General features: G+C 40.8%; 1 protein-coding gene across 1 annotated transcript; it reads right to left on the bottom strand.

Annotated features, from left to right (window-relative positions):
• Nucleotides 1-279: 279 nt before the first annotated feature.
• On the bottom strand, nt 280-14,803 carry LOC138981810 (V-type proton ATPase subunit B). Its single transcript, XM_070354889.1, has 14 exons — nt 14,654-14,803; nt 13,338-13,393; nt 11,516-11,614; nt 10,886-10,979; nt 9,940-10,017; nt 9,192-9,331; nt 8,472-8,576; nt 8,026-8,123; nt 7,573-7,696; nt 7,018-7,168; nt 4,331-4,413; nt 3,944-4,048; nt 3,277-3,406; nt 280-2,733 (listed from the first exon to the last, which is right to left on the bottom strand). The coding sequence occupies exons 1-14, from the start codon at nt 14,793-14,795 to the stop codon at nt 2,546-2,548; spliced, it is 1,593 nt and encodes a 530-aa protein (XP_070210990.1). The 5' UTR covers nt 14,796-14,803; the 3' UTR covers nt 280-2,545.

Below are 14,803 nucleotides of genomic sequence, written 5' to 3'. Positions count from 1 at the left end.
AATTTTATTGACGAGATTTAGGCCGTTGTAGATTATTGTTTTTTGACATGATCAATTAAAACTTCACATTTCTTACTCCATTGTCTTGTCTTCAATATCAAAGAGAGAGACTTTGAAAGAGCAAGTGTCATTATCTTCAAGTAGGCAATTGATTTTAAAAGTTTTGAAACTGAAACAATCTCTTGTTTTTTTTATTGGCAGTACATGTATTATATTCCACTCATCTCATGTTTCAGGTTACTTGCATTCATTCAGTATGCGTACAAACAAGTCAGTCAATTCTGTCATTTACAGCATTTTTATTTTTATTTTCTATAGCAGTGATTTTGTACATTTCCTACAGAATCAGAAACGATGTAAGACCGAGAGAAAGGAGATACGCTTCAACTCTACCGTTGCTATGGATACAGTGTTGGCACCCTTTGTGCAGTTCTGACTATCACATACAGTACAACAAAATACAACGGATACAGCATGACCGTAACCTGCTGTTCAACAAAACTCCAAACCACACACTTTTCTGCAGACATAAGAATACAGGTTTGACATCCCTCTCCACATTACTTTTTCTTTCAACCAGCTACCTGAAAAGCATTCTCCATTTTGCCCAGGTGTTCAGTGAGACATAAGGGCGATCTGTTGCTGTAACCAAGAGGCTACACCTCTAAATGGACATCACCCCATTAATGCATGCTTTCAATGGAAGTTCTCCTAAATAATGCAATAAACATTCAGACTAGAAGTTGACCGAAATCATAGTCGGAATGGCAAACATGTATGCAAGATTCAAGGTGGGGACAAGCCTAAGCTACAATTCCTGTGGAATATCTGGACTTTAAAGATGATTTCTAAACAGAAATTCTCAATGTACTTTCCAAAACAATTCACACTCTGCAGTTAAACAGAGTAATTCAGATTCTACACTCTAACTTACTCGCACAATTTACTAAGAGGAAAGTAAAACAGCAAGACTATAGGAGTACACTGCAGTATTGCAATACCAGTGACAAGTTATACAACTGACTGCACAGGTGTAAAGTATGCTTCAACGCAAGTATCAAACATTACAGATCACACTCAAACCGATCACAGATCACCTGGGAAACGGTTCTAACATTCAAAAGGGCACACTATTCATTTGAAAAAAATCCAGAAACGAACACACACTGTATACATGAAACTTCATAAAAATCACATTTTTCAACAAAACTATTTATTTATACATACGCATGTCCATATTTTCAATGTCCAACTGAAACCAAAATTGTTGAAAACTGACGCCTATCAAACATTGACAAATACAAGATTTCACATACTTCTGTGTATCCTTTTACTCAGCCATACAGCCTTGGAATTTAACACAAAATTGCATCCATTGTACAAAAAAATGATTTAAATACAGACACAAACATGCATACACTTTGCCAGAGCTTCTCCTCTGCACTTGGACATTCCACCCCACTTTCACTCAGCTACAAACACAACAACCTTAAAAACAATTACATAACCCACTTAGAGTCGCCAACATAAACGTGTGTACATTTTCAAATGCCATCTTCATGAATTATTGTTCAGTTTGCTGAAACTGAAGAAACAAACAATTTTTTTCTTAATTAAAAAAGCAGAGAAAAAAATTGCTGGAATGTTAGGAACAGCTCACATACTAACAATCACAAAGATGTACAAGTGTATTGAATGATGTTTTGCAATTTGTTTCATGAAACTATTCACTCCCAACTCTGTATGTACTTAATTCTTTTATCCCATGGGTCCAAATTCGCTAAAATGATAACTGTTGGCTGAATGTTGAAGTGAGGGCCAAAATCTTCAGGTTCTTTTATGGCCCGACAAAGACGACACTTTCAGTTCTTTTAACTACGCTGAACAGGATATCAGAATGTACAATTTTTGACAGGGATTTATTTCAGCACTACTTTTGCCTTTTCATTTCAGATATAGAAAATCAGACTGGAGAAGTACACCGAAGATTCTGTGTTACCGTACTGCGCAGTTCTGCCATTATGTTCAAAGTTTGGTGTGTTGAAGCTACAAACACGGTGCTATAACCTGGTCCCACAGTTCCTTCAAGCGTGACGTAACCTTTCTTCTCATCAGTGAAATGCACAGTGCCACTGCCAACACAGACAACAATGAAAAGAAGTCCTATCAACGGGATTGATCTCTGACACTGACAGCACCCATGCTCTTGTGATATGTACACCACTGGACACGCAATTGGTTTTGGATGTTAGCCACACATGTACTACATTCATACCCGTCTTTACATCAATTCTACACCACTTTGGTTTGACTGGCTACAAGCTATCTAACCACCTGTACAACACGCACCAAAATGAAAAGATGTAAAAAATAAATTTAAAAAAAACTGCAGTGAAAATGCTCCATTCAAATTTGATCCTTTGTCACTACAGCGGCATGAAGAGGGCCCAGCATCATGATGACCAAAGGGGTACTGGGTGACAGTTCGGTGAGATTTTCACTAAATGATAACGAAAGGTCAAGGGCAGAGGACAAGTCACATGACTCAGAGAGCAGTGGTTTCCTTGCCAGCGGCTCCTGCAGCTGCGGCGGCCTGCGCTCTGTGGGCGTCACGGGGGTAGTACTTGGCCAGTGTGCTCTGTGGGATTCGCTTCAACATCTCCTTGGGGAAGATTCGCAGCAGCTGCCACCCGATGTCCAGCGACTCAAAGATGGTGCGGTTCTCGTAGTGACCTGCAGTCAGACACATTTTGATAACATTGTGCGATGCATTTAAAAAAAAAATCTAAGCTGGCACATTGGTAACTTCAATCAGATTTGCCATTGTCAATGAAAAGACAACACTTAAGTTATAGTAATAAAGCTATCTCTTTGTTAAACGGTACACTTAAACATTTCAAGGGATACCTGCCAGAGGCATGTGTGTGTGTATTAACTGCAGTTCATGCCCTCTTTCGTGAGCAAATGACAGTAAGAATGAAACTGGTAACAAAAAATTAAAAAATTGTGGGGGGTAATGTCTAAAAATTTGTTCCCTGAAGGTAGTTGTGTAAAAATACCTTCTTGCTAAATGTTAGACCCTCAGGTTCAACAGAAGATTTTGATGGTAAGAGTTTGTATACTGACACATTCAAAATGCAGCCAGCATGCAAACCCTAGAACACATGCACATGCACGTATTGTCAACATTTTGTCAGGTACAAAAAACACCCAGAAAGACAGTCGAAAGAAGCAAACACTATGCCCTCCCAAGGACTCAAGGTACCAGAAGCTTACCTTGAGCGATGAAGTTCTTCTCAAACTTGGTGAGGAACTCCAGGTAGAGCAGATCTTCTGGCGTCAGGGCTTCCTCTCCCACCACAGCCTTCATGGCCTGCACGTCTTTGCCGATAGCGTAGCACGCATACTGAAAGAAAAGGAACATTTTTGTAACGCTTCAATAAGTACTCATCATGACTCTTGGTGCTCTATCAACTCAGACTATTTGGCTATAGTGCATACCAATCCATAGTTGGATTACACAGGTACATTAAGTGACGTGCCCTGCATAGTTGGAGCTGTATCTTTACAGTTGAAGAATTGGAAAAGCAGCATGAATGAAATAAACAAGGGTCAGGGTATACTGACGCTCTGATGAATTCTGGACAACCCCGAGAAAAAGAACCGAAGAGCAGATTTGGAACAGTTTAAACTTTTCATACTCTTTCTTGAGATTTGCACAAAATCATTCACAATAAATCAAGACAGATCAAGAACTTATATAATAAAAAGTGTTCTTGATATTTAAAAAAACCCACGTTAAGTGCTAAAAAAACCTCCAACTTTACCCATAACTAACGGCACCTGCACAATGCAAGTGCACTAGCAGAGAGAGAGGGAGACAGACAGAAACACAGAGAAACTTGATCAAGACAAAAAAGAAAGTGCAGCAGCACCCACTGACCAGTTGGTTGGAAACATCAGAGTGGTCCTCTCGCGTCATTCCCTCACCGATGGCAGACTTCATCAGACGCGACAGAGATGGCAGAACATTGATTGGAGGGTAGATCTGGGGAAAAAAAAGTCATTTTCACTTGTTATTTTGAGAGAAAAAAATCCAACAGCAAATGAGAAATCTTGACACAGCTTAAAGATGACAAATGTGTTGTCATTCAAATGCACTGCTCTTACACACACTCATACACTTACAAAAAAGAATAAGAACAAATGAATAAAGAGAGACAGACACACAACACTCTTCAGTCAAAATCTAACTTTCAGATCAAGGTTTCACAAAAAGAAGTTCTGAACCCAAAGAGCAGTGAACCACTTAAGCACTAAAACACCGTACCTGTCTGTTGTGCAGCTGTCTATCAACATAGATCTGACCCTCTGTGATGTAACCCGTCAGATCGGGGATGGGATGGGTAATGTCTGCAAAATATGACACACATATAAGCACATCAGTATTACAAGGCAGTTCCTTCCCTTTCTTTGTCTGTCTTTCCTTCTTCTTCAAAGGGTTCAAACAGAGAAGCAGCAAGTATGCCCAGGGTAAAAAACAAATTTAAATACAATAATACTTTATTTTTGACGAGAAATTTAATTCACAAAATTAAAGCCCTCGAAAAACAAGGAAAACTAAAAAGTCCTTCAACAAGACAAAGAAAGAATGAAGGATTAAATGAAAGTAAGAAACAACAATCAGAAGAAGAAACAAGTCGCGTAAGGCGAAATTAGTACATTTAGTCAAGCTGTCCAACTCACTGGATGAAACTGAACGCACTGTATTTTTTTCACCAAGACAGTACAGCTTCGTCAATCCCCGTGTGAAGGAAATCGCTCACCTCCCACATGCAAAATGTAGTGATATTGACACGCCAGATTAGCGTGGTAGCGTATTGTGCTAAGCAGGAAAGCGCGCTTTTCTGTATTCTTGTTAACTTTCTGAGCTTGTTTTGAATCCAACCTATCATATCTATATGTTTTTGGAATCAGGAAATGATAAAGAATAAGATGAAATCATTTTTGGATCGATTTCTTAAATTTTAATCGTAAGATTAATTAATCTATTTTCGTTAATTGTGATCACATTTTAAGAGTAAACATGACACCGGCCCCCGTAGCGCAGTGGTTAGCGCATCGGGCTGTGGGCCGGGAGGTCGTGGGTTCGAATCCCATCAGGGTCATGTGGGTTTTTCGGGCTACGGTCGGCTCCTACCCAGAGTGGAAGTGCTATGGTTCCTATGGGAAGGCTGGAATCACACAGCCGAGTGTCATTCACTTAACGAATGCGACTTTGAGGGTGCTCAGGTTCTGTTTACCTGACCAACACCGCAGGTGCGGCAGTTCTCGGGCCTGGTTGACACCAGGATATATTATGACAGTAAGCGTAGAGTGCTGCCCTGTCACGTAGTCTCAAACCAAATTGGAAATCCATAGCATCATCATTATAATCATCCTCATCTCATTAATCATCCAAAATTATAAATTTTCCTTGCTCTTGTGGCCCTTCATGCCCGGAGCTCTCATGGTGACCTTGGTCTCAGTGTTCCTGTTCCATCCTTCCCTGAATAGTACTTCTGCTGTCAGTCTTCAACGTGTGACGTTCTGGGGGGTCGACGGAGGGACGTGGTGGCGGTCTGCTCTCTGGAGGGGACCCTCACTCAGTCTGGCTCCGCGACTTAGCAGTCAATGTCGTTAGTAGGGGGCATAGTAGGTAGTGGGCTGCGTCCGTTAGCTCGGGACAGACCCACTACTGAACACCGTCGAAGTGACTCAGCAGAAGTGCAGTGTCATCTTCCGAGGGTAGCCTACCGCAACGACCCGACATCCCTCCCTGGAGCGTCTGTAAAATCGACAAGTCTGGCAGCGGAACGAAATTCAGATGTGGATGGAGCAGCGAGTTCAGGGACGGGGAGGCGTGAGAGCACACCGGGACAAGGAACAGGTGTAAGGGAAAAAAAAAAAAAAAAAAAAAAAAAAAAGAGTAAACATGACATATGCATATATTTTTAGATTCAGAATGTGATGAAGAATACAATGCAATCAATTTTATATCTGTTTGCAAAAAATCGATTTTAATGACAACTTTAATGAGCAAACTGATTAATTAATTTGTAAGCCTTCAAGCTGAAATGCAATACCAAAGTCCGGGCTTCGTCGAAGATTACTTGACCAAAATTTCAACCAATTTGGTTGAAAAATGAGAGCGTGACAGTGCCGCCTCAACTTTTACGAAAAGCCGGATATGACGCCATCAAAGACATTTATCAAAAAAATGAAAAAAACGTCTGGAGATACCATACTCAGGATCTCTCATGTCAAGTTTCATGAAGATCGGTCCAGTAGTTTTCTCTGAATCGCTCTACACACACACACACACACACACCAGGCATGGGAATTGAAAATTGTAAAAAAGGCGGAAAATTTATAACTGAAGACGCGAAGCGCCTAGCCTTACTAGGGGGGTCCGGGGGCATGCCCCCCCGGAAAATTTTTTTCTCCAAAGAACCCAGATGGTGCAATCTGGTGTCATCTGAGCTCCAAGTTTGCCATTAAATTCTGTTTTTAGAATCAGAGTTTTTAGTACAAAAATGTACCAATTTTTGCTTTTTTGAAGAAAAAAAATATATACATGTATTATATGGTTTAAATTTGTAAAAAAATTGATCTGTTGAGACAAACAGGAAAATGTAACTTGTAACACAATCTGTGCAATCTCGTTTACTTTCAAACATAAAACTTAAATAACTGAGGCGGGCGGTAGCAGTGCGTGAACAAAGTACGGAAAGTTTTCGCGGGCTTTTGCGCAAAGGCCAAAGTAACCGGTGCTTTTTTTGTGCGCCTCCCCCCTTTATTTTTTCGGCGGACACTTTTGCATTTTCGGCGGAACAAAAAAAAAATTCGGCGGAAATCCGCCATTTGGCGCACAATTCCCATGCCTGACACACACATACACCACACCCTCGTCTCGATTCCCCCCTCTACGTTAAAACATTTAGTCAAAACTTAACTAAATGTAAAAAACACACTAACCGTCGTTGGGCATAGTGAGAATGGGGATCTGTGTTATGGAGCCGTTACGTCCCTCCACTCGCCCAGCTCGCTCGTAGATGGTGGCCAAGTCAGTGTACATGTAACCTGGGAAACCACGACGACCAGGCACCTCTTCTCTGGCAGCGGACACCTGCACACAACATAAAGTGGTACCATGTTTAATATTTGTAGGACACCGGCTGGTTGTTCAGAGCTTGCACTAGCACGAAGAAAAGGCTAAAGTTTTATCAGCTTCATGGACCATGTCTAAGTTTCTGCTGACTAACGCCATCTGACATCAGAAGACATATATGCTGTGATATTGAGCACCAGTAGCAAATATTAGGTTGATGCTTGCGTGTGAGATAAAAAAACAAACAAAAAAACAGGGAAAAAAATAAAATTATATTATATCACTCAATGCTTAATTAAAATAGCAAAATAACTTCTTCGATCTTGAAATTATCTTCTCTTCAAATAACCATGTTACAGGAAACAGTAATATTCTTCATCTCCACTCCCCCTCTCTTTTATTTCGAAGGAACACTTGCTTACCTCTCTCAAGGCCTCAGCGTAGGAGCTCATGTCTGTCAGAATAACCAGCACGTGCTTCTCGCACTGGTAGGCCATGTATTCAGCTGTCGTCAGGGCGATACGTGGTGTGATGATACGCTCAATGCTGTAACACAGTGCAACATTCTTTTCAAACGGTAGCCCCTCAAAGAAAAATGTGAAAATAATCTACTACGATCAGAAGTTGTATTTCTCAAAGTGACAAGGAAGACCGCGTAATCAAGCATTCAGCAGCATAGGATGACCTCCAACACAATGTAGTTTGGCAAGACTCAGTTATTCGGTAAAGAAGTGCACACAAAGAACTAAATCAAGTACAAATGCTGTCAGCCTAAATTTGCAAACTTTTGTGAAACATTGCTGTGTCTTTTCAAAACTGCAGTTCACCGTGTGTAAAAAGAAAACTGATCAAGACTTTTATCACAATAAACTTACGTGGGGTCGTTGGCCAAGTTCAAGAAGAGACACACATTCTCCATAGAGCCATTCTCCTCAAAGTCTTGTTTGAAGAACCGAGCAATTTCCATGTTCACCTGAAACACACAGATATCAATGCTGTATCACAATGATAAACAAAACAGTCAGTCTACCAAGAGCTGATGAGAAAAAACGGTTCAGCAAATCAAAACAGAACTAAGCAACAACACAACCACAAAAGTTTCTGTTCCAGTGAAGATTTAACAAATCTGGTACAAGAACAGCAGGTTCAAGTTTCTGAGGTAAACTAGATTAAAGGCCAACATCAGCGTGTGGCAGATTGAGCTCTAGTTTCTCATGATGGCAACGTTAAATTTAGCTCTTTGGACTTCTACTTTATAACAAAACTGGGTCTGTTGGAGATGGATGTTTGCCTTTAAAACAAAAGGTAAAAGGCAACTTACACCCATAGCAGCGAAGACAATGGCAAAGTTGTCATCGTGGTCATCTAGCACACTCTTCCCTGGCAGCTTGACCAGACCGCCCTGACGACAGATCTGTGCAGCGATCTGAAACACAAAGGAACCAGGTCATCTTCGTGTCATCCTTTCAAATGAGATACAGTGGCACTGGCTTTGGTACCAGTGGTAAGTGACCCTTCATTGCAGGTGTGCTTTCAAGCTAGGGACACAATCACATAATAAACGGAGTAATGGTAAACATGTGTCCTCTCAGTCTCATGCGGGGGGCCTTCCACTACAGATTACGGTACAGTGTAAAATCAGATCTTATAACATAGGAAGTCTTAAAATGGGTGTAAATTTACAGAGGTTATGAACAAAAAGTCTAAAAAAACAGGGTCTTAAAAGGGAGGGAGTCTTAAACGGGGGGGGGGGGGGGGGGGGGGGGGGGGGTCTTAAAAGGGGGGAGGGGTCCCACTGTATACCATACAAGTCTTAGCCAAAATTATGTGAAACAAACCTTTGTGTACAAGGTAAACAGTCTTTAGTAATGAACGTTCCTTGAACAATACACAAACACACGCTGAATTCGACATGTCAAAAGTAGCGCAACTGTTAATCTTCTTGAGGATGTTTCAAAAGCTCTCCAAACAAACATAATCTCAAGCCGTCGCTCAACCGAGTGCGGGATACAACACAGACAGCCAGGCATAACATACTGACCTCGTTGTGAGGTAGACCGGCGGCGGAGAAGATAGGGATTTTCTGACCACGGGCAATACTGTTCATGGTGTCGATGGCCGAGATACCTGTCTGGATCATCTCCTCTGGGTAGATACGTGACCACGGGTTGATGGGCTGACCTAAACACAGTAAATAAACTTGTAACCGAGTGTCGGAACACAATTATCACCTTTGGAGGCAAAGCCCAGTCAAGCAGGATTGAGAATTTTAGAGCTAATTTCTTAGCCCTATAAAAACTGTTATGGATACACAAAGGTACCCGAAAACATACAAGGAGACCGCAGAAGCCAGACCCTATCACAAACAGAACTCTACAATTCACAGGTGTCAGCAACGTAGAAGAAACAACGAGCTACAAATAGCTTGCGCTCTTCAATGGACGACAAATGCAGAGCCTGCTGTGAAGGGTGACGCAGTAGTTTCCCTGTCACATACTCATTAGATTTTTTTTTAATAGAAAGGTTCTTATAACAGGTAATCAGACAAAAATCTTGAAAATAAACAAGGTCTTTTGAGAGGAGAAAGCCTCAATAAGAATTAAAGGTCATGATATGTTATTCAAATGACGAGGAAGACCAATAAATGCAAGTGACTGGGTAAAAGGCTGAATGTCTCTCTGGGAGTTAGAACACCATCCACAACATCTGAGTCACTTACATCAGCTGTCTTCATAGAAGTTAAAACAAGGTGTACAGGTCAAGAATTTTATTTTAGTTGGGCCTCTTACCTTGAATATCTAGGTAGTCTTCTGCCAGAACGGGAGGCCCCTTGTCGATGGGTTTACCAGAACCGTTGAATACTCGACCTGTAAAATAAAGCAACAGGATTTAGACAAATGCATACATTTCAATCATATCTTCAGACATTCAGAACAACCATGTGTTTTCGAAACTCCCAAAATCTGAACTAATCTGCTTTTAAAAGAGTAGAAGTCTTTAAACTGGCTAAATTTAAAGGCTCCATAAAGAGAATATCTGAGAAAACCAGGTTTGGAAAGAGATGAACTTGAAGTCTTAAATTGTTAAAACGGGTCTTAAAACATTAGGTGTTTCACTGTATTTTGAAGTAATCAGTCTATGGTTGAAAGTATGCACAACCCTTTTATGAGAAACAAGAAGAGCAAACGCTCGATCGAGTCACTTTCGCAGTTCTGAATATTATATGAGGCATCAGATGGACAGGAAGAAATTGCTATTCACAACACAATGAGTCACGTTCACATAAAATTTGAGCCCGGTCACTTTTATAGTTTCCGAGAAAAGCCCAACGTTAAGTAGTGTGTTGCCGAACAGAAAAGGCTAGTTATCTCCCTTGTTTTTCTGATAACGTTCGTAAAAGGCTACAGATGTAAATACTTTGATGTAAAGAATAATCCTACAAAGTTTCAATCACATCCGATGAACTTTGTCAAAGATATAAAATGTCTAATTTTTCCTTTGACGCTGACCTGTGACCTTGAAAAAGGTCAAAGGTCAACGAAACCATCGTTAAAGTGTAGAGGTCATTGGAGGTCACGACTAAACAAAATATGAGCCCGATCGCTTTGATAGTTTCCGAGAAAAGTCCAACGTTAAGGTGGTGTCTACGGACGGCCGGCCGGCCGGACAGACTAACACTGACCGATTACATAGAGTCACTTTTTCTCAAGTGACTCAAAAATAGGCTGAACATACCCAACATGTCTTCTGAGGTAGGCATACGCAGGATGTCGCCAGTGAACTCGCATGTTGTGTGCTTCGCGTCGATACCTGAGGTACCCTCAAACACCTGGAGAAAAATCACAGACAATTATGCTCCAGAAAACTCGACACACCTAATAAAACAGGGCAATACTTTAACCAGATAAATTCATCAGGAATACATACTTTTCTTTTCAAAAATCAAATTTTTTGTTAGTATCCAAAATACCTACAGAGGCGGGGCTGGTAAGCTGCTGGTGCTGGACACTGGTGAAATTTTTATCTGTGTACGCACAAGACTTCTCCATAAGTTATAAATGTGGATGTGCATGTTAATGTTCAGCATGCTTCTAGATTTTAGTCATCTATAGCAGCAGCAATGCTACCAGTGGCTGGCATAAAAGATGTATGGAAAGCTACCCTGAAGGCAAAATGTACTGATTCCTGTCATGGTTCCTCAAATGTTGATATAAACAGTGGTATACAATCGAAAATTTGAACTGAAGAACTAAGCTTGTTTACACACCAGACTGTGCACAGAGATTATCGAAATAATATGTATACGATCAGAAACCAAATAAATCTATACATGCATAAAAAAGAAAGAAAATATGCAAAACACACCTGTACGACAGCTTTGGACCCGCTGACCTCCAGTACCTGTCCGCTGCGTTTACTGCCATCAGCCAACGTCAGGTTGACGATCTCAGCAAACTTGGGAAACTGTACAGCACATATAACACGTTAAAGAAAAACGTAATATGCTTACAGTAACAAAACAGGTGACAAACGTTTGTTGATGAATAAATACTAATGAATGTAAAATTCACATCAGGTGTAAGTCACATCAACTGATCAAGGCAAACATGTGACAGCCAAGCTTTTGAGTTGGACTAAAACTTGGCCATTTTATTACCAGAAAAGCCAAGGAAGTGGCACTAGTGTGACAAGTGTTAAGATTGAGCAAATCTAATCTATAAAGCTATTTTCTGTGTGTGTGTGTGGGTATGATGACGTAAGGCTCCAAAATGGCTGCATCGATTTAAACGGGAATTGCAGAGTATGTTCGCTGCCACTCGAGTCGTGTCATGGGGTACTTCTGAGAAACCAAACTTGAAAGGAGTCGTTAAAACCGGTGGAAAACTGTAGGTATTATATAAGCCATCAAGGACCCTGCATGTTTGGGCTGGCGAAACTTCACTTCATCTTGCCTCATTACTTTTGAGGTATGCCAATTGCCATGCGTCATAGTTATATGCCGTCATTCAACTCATTGTCCACTCTCTTCACTTATGCTGCCAAAGTCTTGGTCTTGGTTACAACAAAAATCAGTCAGGGCAAGCCCAGAGTCTCTCTCTCTCTCTTCTATTCGTTTTACAGTATATCAGGTGCAGGCCTATATGCTTCTTGTATACACGCGCGTTTGTGATCGGGCGTGTGCAACAAAATACATGTTATGTGCGCATCTGTCACACAAGAAGGAGAAACCATCGACCAAGAAATTACTGAAAAGGTTTGGTAAAGAATTGGGTATAGCTACTAATTACTAAAACTGAATTCTCAGGTGACAGTGGTCACCTGAGTTGTAACATTTCTTTTCACTTTCAGAGTTGCACTGACCTAAAACTGCCATAAGGCACCTGGGAAAAGCAGTGGATATACCAAACTTTCTGGAGCTTTAATAGATTAAGTAAATATGGTGGTGGCGGAGGGTGCAAATCTGGAGAGAAAAACACACTTAAACAAGAGGCGAAGCCTTCAAGGCTCCCGTAAGAAATCGACAAACAGTAACACAAACTCATTCACTCTGTCACACATACACACACACAGTATAGATCTAGATCTGTCTGTCTGTAGCTTACTTACGGGGACACGACTGCCAGATCGACACTGCGCTTCCTCGCGCACACACTGGAAACACGCTGTGCAGATCAACCTGTAGGAAATCTCCTTTGGTATCTTCTTTATCTATTTTTCTGGGGCTACGAAACCGAACAATGTGAAATCGTCTTCCCCGAATCGGCAAACTGCAGCTGGTTGAGAACGGTATCTATACCACAATCCTTCACGCGATCTGACTTAACCTTGACCCCTGACCTGGTCTACATACCACACACGACACAAACCAGTCACCTGTTTTTACCCCCCCAAAACCCCCCACCACCCGTTTTCTTTGGATACACACTTTAACTACATACGTGCCGACGAAATGTTGATCATTGCTTCAATACTTTGAGGCTGTTGCTTGGATAATAACCAGGTAAAATTAGTATTTCGGTGTTCAGTCAAACGTAAAAGTTTCTATCACACACATACACACGCACAGACAGACAAAAGTTAGCATCGCATAGGCTACACTTACGTGAGCCAAAAAAAACCTGCAAAACCACAACAACCCCAGAACAAACAAACACAAAGTAATGATTGGTGAGGGTGACTCCCTTACCTTGACATCATCTAGAATAACCAGTGGCCCGTTGACACCAGACACTGTCTTGTATGCTGGAAAGAAATGACACAATATTATGAATATATTTCTTCAACTTCACACCAGAAATTATTTATTTGTTTTAATGTGTAGTCATTCAACACTAGCACACCCTCAAAACATTTCAGTTGCAACTCAGTTCAGTGTTTTCGAAGTTTTGTAAGGGTTCTGAATTGTAATCTTTCTAATACAGTAATAGTAATAGTAATCCAGGTTTCCCAATTGCTTCGTTTCCGGCCGATTTATGTAGAGCACGTGATGCGCACAAAAAATATTGGCGGTCTAGATGATCACGGCGGCTTTCTTGACCGCCAAGGATGACCACGCACGTTGTGAGACGTCATTCGTTAGACCTCAATTAAGTACATTTTGATAAAGTTAAACAGTTGGTTTTTTTAAAGTGTTGTAACTTGTATTAGTTTTCTTTGACCTCTCATTTTTGTCTCACCAGATAATGCTACAAACAGATGCACTTGAAATTAAAAAAACTGTCACTGCCATCAGTGAAACATGCTGTGCTTGATGTACACTCCTTACTATGTAGTGAAGATTTTGCACTGTTGACATCTGAATTTTTTTATGTTTTTCAAATGTCTTAACTACTGTTTTGATAGCAAACATTTTCTCTACTTTTTAAGTTAAGAAATAGGCCCTACAAAGAATGGTTCATACGGTTTAGCAGAATCTGGTTGGTATTGTCAGCTGAATTTTTATTCACTATGCCATGAAAACAGCCAGCAAAGCTAGCATACCAGATGTTTGAAACTGTCAACACTCACAATTTCAATGTGAATTATGAATGAAAAGATCTCTTCAATCTATTTTTTTGGCAAACAATAACCTCTTGAGATCTACAAGTAGTGACCCAAGCCGATAGAACTATTAAAGTTAACTTTAGACATTCTAAATGACACAAAAGTGGTGCCATGGTCCAGTCTATATTGTCACTACACAGGTAAAGCAGCACATCCCACCAGGCAATTTAGTCACTTATGACACGTTGATAACGCATCCTAAACACGGTAAGATCAGTGGCATGCTTTATTTTTTCCTTGATACCAGTGCACCACTCGAGACTAATCTTATACAACTTCGTATGGCCATCAGCTACATTCAGAATTCGTTAAATTTGCATTTTTATTGCCAAGTGTGTCCCTCAAAAAGCCGGCCATCGCGGCTCCCGAGTTGACATAACAGACGACAGAATCTGATGCGGCAAGTCAAATGTCAAATAAACAGCATTACAAAAATCCATGTAAACATTGAATGCATACTTGTTCTGGGCTGTGAAATGTAGTCTCTGGAAACTGCCAGTTTGTGTGTTTGCCTTGCTGCAGCATCGTTGAGCGGCCCGTTCAGGGATCCCATATTCAGAGCTCCTCCTTTGCTCGCCATGTTGATTATGCTACAAGTCATGTGACAAT

This window comes from Littorina saxatilis, linkage group LG12, assembly GCF_037325665.1.
Source record: "Littorina saxatilis isolate snail1 linkage group LG12, US_GU_Lsax_2.0, whole genome shotgun sequence".
In the NCBI taxonomy this organism is placed as follows: domain Eukaryota; kingdom Metazoa; phylum Mollusca; class Gastropoda; order Littorinimorpha; family Littorinidae; genus Littorina; species Littorina saxatilis.
This window is presented reverse-complemented; position numbering and strand designations above follow the sequence as displayed.